At 38.1% G+C, this 6,000-nt stretch overlaps 1 protein-coding gene across 2 annotated transcripts in view; it reads right to left on the reverse strand.

The window, feature by feature from the left end:
• The window catches only part of LOC126161822 (uncharacterized), a 48,455-nt gene extending 42,455 nt beyond the window's left edge, over positions 1–6,000 (reverse strand). Inside the window, exons 1-2 of one of the 2 annotated variants that reach the window (XR_007534963.1) lie at positions 5,804–6,000; positions 5,320–5,522 (exon numbers count right to left, since the gene is read on the reverse strand). Coding sequence is in view for 1 of the 2 variants with exons in the window: in XM_049917925.1 (XP_049773882.1) it covers positions 5,320–5,522; positions 5,804–5,873 (273 nt within the window). In the remaining variant the exon portion in view is untranslated. The remainder of the gene's footprint in view (positions 1–5,319; positions 5,523–5,803) is intronic. The other variant, XM_049917925.1, reaches the window with a different exon arrangement.

Below are 6,000 nucleotides of genomic sequence, written 5' to 3' on the forward strand. Positions count from 1 at the left end.
GAAGCTGTAGCATTCCTGGGACTCTTTTCAGTAGTCACATTTCAATAGGATAATGCTTGTCCACAAGTTGCAAGGAATTTGACCCCTTCTGTCCATTAGATCTCATTTCCTCTCTGGCTTGGCATCCAAACAACATAGCGTCCTTTGAACGTACATCAAAATTCATCAGTTTGTGACTCTCATATGGCCAACACAACTGGGTTTTGAACTTTAATAGAAGCCACCTGAATGTTATTCTTTGAGGGAACATTCAAAATCTAGTAAATTTGTTACCTTGATATACAGAGGCTTGTACTTGTAATGCACTGCAGCTGCAACAATAATTCTTGCACGTAAAACTGTTTTCTTTCTGTAGGCTAAACATTCAACTACTTCAGATCGTGTGTGTTATAAACATCTCTCATTTCTTGCTATATTGTCACTGTACGCTATAGTCATACTATTCCATATGTAGCTAATGGAATTTGTTATTTGTGTATTGGAACTGATAATAAACATATTGTTAGTGTGCTGCAATAGTAGTTTGTGGACCCAGCTTTTATTCTTAGGTCTTTTTTTCCCTGCATAGCACACTTTAATCATGATTGCAGTCTGTGATCAATTATTTCCAGTATAAAAATAAACCATAATTTGACAACAGCTTCTTAAAAAAAGGCAGACAATGGCTGAAAATGATCAGAGAACACTCTTGTCCTTCGGCTGGGAAACCAATCTTAATTGATGAAAGAATCAGTAATGATCAATGGCTGTAGGATGCAGAAAGCAATCTAAACCATTGCATTAAATACACATAAACTACATCCATGGGAAATGTTACTTCTTAATTGAAACAGTGTCATTATGATCTCTCCACTGGCAAATATTTCAAACCAGTACCACATTTGGATCAACAGGACAGGACTGTCGAGGAGGAAGTGAACATGAGACACAGATTAATAAACAAAAAATAGGGTAACATTCCATGAGTTGTATTAAATTTCAGAAGTCTGTTGTAGATATATGAGGTATCACAGCATGTCAATACCACACGGGGCAATTGTTTTGAGTACAGAGGTCGGCACCAGATGATCTGCTGTTGTCTGACAGCCAATAGTGCTGCCCAACAGCCCACCGCCCAAGTGCTACACCTCCTGACCTAAGGTACTACCGGTTGTGTGTTTAAGAGGCCGCCCAACTGCAGCTTGTCCCAATTGAGTAGCTCTAGTCTAGCAGCAGTCGAGTATAATCGTAGTTACAGTTGCAACTTTCCCTACAAGTGCAGTACAAAAGAACTGTACTCAAGACTTGACTTACATTTAATTCTGTGGATTGCAAGCCAGATGTGAATTGTGGACTGTTCAGGTGTTTAACTTGCCCCAGCATTGCCCTTGGACTTACACAGATTTCAACAAGGATTCTTTGGACTAAGTTGAATATATTACAATATTTCTCACAGTGATTGTCCTCTCATTCTTTTGATTTCTGGCTCAGAACCCCACACACCATTCCAATGGGATACATCATAATTTTGGCAATGAGACTTTCCTTGATCGCTTCAATATAGTATGGGTCAACTAAGTGAAATGGAAAGAAGATAAAGATTGCTAGTCACCTAAATCAAGGGTAATACAAACAGTACCAAAAACTGGTTTAACAGTATGCATTCCAAGTATTATAGCAGGGCAAAAGTGAGTTGCCATGAACAACTCAGTGATAGGATTATTCTCATCAAAACTGAAATTAGAGCAATTCCAACAACTATCGTTCAGATATAAATTCGGATGTCATAAAAAGGTGGTGATAAGATAAGAGAGTATATGCGGGAGTTGGCCTGTAATTCCATATACAATGGGAAAAGAAAATCTCAACCATGAGGGAATGGGATGCTGTAAGAGAAGAAGATATAGAAGAGCATAGTTACAAGAGAATGATGGCTCAGTGATAGAATAAAGCAAAAAGAAAGGCTCCTCCAGTTCAGCAACAAATTTCTGCTAGTAATGGTAAATATACTGTTTTAAAATCACAAGTGATGGAAGCATATTGAGAATACATGGTACTTACAAATGAAATAATTGAGAAGAGAAAGGAAGGACTGTAGAAAAAATCCGAAGAAAAAATCTGATGAAACAGAAAAAGAAATGCCCACTGGAAGGACAGACTGAGTACACAGAAAAGTCAAAACAGCATCACGATAATTTAAAAGGAAAGGTGTCAACATTGAGAGTGCAAATAGAATTCCACTGTTCAACACAGAGGAGAGGGTGAATGGACGGAGGAAAGGAAAGGAATTGTCTACCAGCATGATAGAGGAGGGCTTGGATGTCAATTTGGAGAACATACAGGGCCCCGTTGTAGAATTAGTGCAAAATGAAGTTTATTAGAATCAAACATAGTTGTAATTTGAGAAAAAACTTCTGAGAATGTCCACAGCAATGAGTGAGTGGGAAAGGAAGAAGTGGATGTGAATGGAAGTATATGAGATGTGATGCACCAGAAAGCTACACAGTGACGAGAAGAAGAGGAGGAGGAGATTAGTGTTTAACATCCTGTCGACAACGAGGTCATCAGAGAAGGAGCACAAGCTCAGAGTAGGGAAGGACTGGGAAGGAAATCGGCAGTGCCCTTTCAAAGTAACCATCCTGGCATTTGCCTGAAATGATTTAGGGAAATCACGGAAAACCTAAATCAGGATGGCCAGAGACGGGTGTGAACCGTCATCCTCCTGAATACAGGTCCAGTGTGCTAACTACTGTGCCACCTCACTCGGTACAATGAGAAGAAGAGAAAGGATGACTTGAGATTTGTTATATGGGGGGCATCAAGTGAAATTTGAGACTGGATTGAGGACTTTTTGGTAGGGAGAACAGAAAACACTATCTTGGATGAAAAGTCATTGTCAGATGTAAAAGTAATATTGGGTGTCCTCCAGGGAAGTGTGTTGGAACCCTTGCTATTGATGTTTTATATTAATGACCTTGCAGACAATATTAATAGTAGCTTCAGGCTTTTTGCAGATGATGCAGTTATCTATAATGATGTACTATGTGAAAGAAGCTGCATAAATATTCAGTCAGATCTTGATAAAATTTAAAAGTGGTGCAAAGATTGTTAACTTGCTTTAAATGTTCAGAAATGTAAAATTATGCACTTCAAAAAGTGAAAAAAAAAATCTTCTGACTATAAGATCAAAAAGTCACTTTTGGAACTGGCCAACTCTATATGAATACCTGGGGGTAACACTCTGTAGGGACATGAAGTGGAATGATTACATAGGTTCCATCATGGATAAAGCAGGTGATAGACTTTGGTTTATTGGTACGATACTGGGGAAATGCAATCAGTCTACAAAGGAAATTGCTAACAAATTACTTGTGTGATCCATCCTAGAATACTGCTCAAGAGTGTGGGGCCTATTCAAAATAGGATTAACAAGGTATATTGAATGTATACCGAGAAGGACAGCATGAATGTTTAATCCACGGGAAAGCGTCACAGAGACGCTGAAGGAATTTAACTGGAAGACCCTTGAAGGTGGACATAAACCATCCCTAAAAATTCTATTATGGAAGAAAGTTTCAAGAACCTGCTTTAAATGATGACCGTTAGGAATATACTACAACCCCTTACATATTGCTCACATAAGATCAGAATAATTAAAGCACACACAGAGGCATTCAAACATTCCCATACGTGAACGGAATAGGAAAAGCCCAATAATTGGTACAATGGGATGTACCCTCTGCCACGCACCTCACAGAGGTTTGCAGAGTATAGATGTAGATACTGCCATAGAGGGCAAAAATCGTAGGGAAAGGCAAATACTGGGATATATATAGAACAAATTATTGACATATTGGGTATAAGTGCTACTCTGAGATGGAACAAGTTGGCTCAAGGCAGTAAATTGTAGTGGGTCAGTCAGAAGATCTGTGGCAATAACACAGCATACTAAGTACCAAAACAAACCAGATATGGAAAGTGATACATAAGGAAAACGAGACATTTATAATAAATAGGACTACTGTCAGGTCTGGAGTGACAACTGCCTGACTTTACTACTACTTGGTGGGTACAAACACAAATCCTTGCTGTCAGTAAGAATAATTACAGCAGTACAATCCAGTTTCACTATTGCGTCTAAATATTTACATAGTCTACTTAAATCTCAGTTGTTGCTAAATACTAATATGTTACCATAAACAGTTTTATATTCACAGACACTGGATTCCCCAACTTTCAATGAAACTGCTACCTTTCAACACAACTTAGAACTTGGATTACAATACAGATCAGTCTGCCATGATAAACAAAGTTTCGAAAGGGACAATGTCACTCATTAGCTCAGTCTTGTCTACCTGTGGTTGCCTTGTGACATCTGTATGTCGGCACGTAGCATATTCACATTTCCTACCTTTTTATATAAATGTGGTAATGTCAATTGTTCTTACAATTTTTTTATAGAAGGAAATGGGCTTCAGCAACAACCACCACTATCAGTTTATTGCTTCCATTGAAGTTATTTCTGACTAATTCTTCTGGGCCAAATGACCGTCACCATTCAATTAATCAATGATTTACGTCATCCACTAGGATGGTCTTCAAATTCCCATGTCTTAACTTCCCCATTAAACACAGGCTCTACTTAACAAATGGATACTGATCAGAGCTATAAAAAAGGATTCAAGTGATAAAAAAACACTGTCTTACAATTTATAATGGCCGATAGAGATGCACCGCATTAGCTTATGAAGAACACACCTCACAATTGCATGACATTAAGTCAGAAGAGTTGAGGGGGGAGTCAACACGAAGAGCAAATTCAGGCTTCACCACATTAATACAAAAATGGTGCAAATCAAGAGGCAAAGCTATGGGTTATGTTGAGGGAAACTAGATGAACATTTGTTATATTCCAAGCCTTTTTCGTTAATATTAGTTGACCACTTTCAATCTAAAACCGGTGCAACAGTGCCAGAATCAAGCAACAAGTCTGCTATTCAACATGTAACATGGCAGCAATTTCAAAAATGATTTTCAAATTGCATGGGCCTTTTGAAATGATTGAAATGGACATTAAGCTTTAAACGAACACAGCACAACCAGGATAGTTTCAGGTATTTGTTGATGCTCTATCAGAAGTATCACATAGCGACACAAATATTCAACACCTGATGAACACTTGAATATTCATCTTTTTAAAATTAGGATGTAGGTTAAGGGCGGCTGCACAGTAACGCCTCTTGGCACCACGTACTACACAGTGTTCAGTTCAGATCGGCCCACATGATGCAAACATTGAAGTACATATAACAATTTCTTCACAAAACACGTATTACTTACTTCATTAATTCCAACACATTCAGCTTTAGCTAACGTCACAACGCGGAACTTAATACCCAATGGGTTTTCGAAAATGTGAACATCAACAAACTTTTTACCAAACCACGTCTGGTTACGAAGAACAGTCCCAGAGGGACTGTAAACATTAAATATGTGCTTCGAATGTCCTACATCAGCACCACACTGACGGCAAAGCAGTGTATCTGAAACAAAAGTCCTAGTTAAAACCTAATTTTTTTAAACCATCTAAACTGCTGACATATAATCCCTCGTTTTCCTTGAGTTACGTTAGTGTATCACAGGTATTATCATTTCTTCTTATCTTTTCCTAAAACAATGGTTTTTTTCAGCTCTTCCAGATCATGACCACTGGAAATTTTCTAAGCAAAATTTCAACTGTGAGTCAACAGAAAAGTTTCCTGTACTCCGGAAAATAAAAAGAACCAAGATCAAATTCACGTAAATAACACGGAAAATATCTTGCCTGGTTTTTCTTCGTGGAAACTGCCAACATTAGCGAGTGTCAGCACAATCAGTAAAATATCTCTCCGCATCACACTGCACTTAACCTCAACAGTAAATTCTCAATATGTTACAAAATAAACAAATACGAAACATATCGAGTTGCATGCGTCTCTCTTCGGCTCTGTTGCTTTTAAGACACGTCATTACTTGAATTAT

This window comes from Schistocerca cancellata, chromosome 2 (assembly GCF_023864275.1).
Source record: "Schistocerca cancellata isolate TAMUIC-IGC-003103 chromosome 2, iqSchCanc2.1, whole genome shotgun sequence".
NCBI classification, from domain to species: domain Eukaryota; kingdom Metazoa; phylum Arthropoda; class Insecta; order Orthoptera; family Acrididae; genus Schistocerca; species Schistocerca cancellata.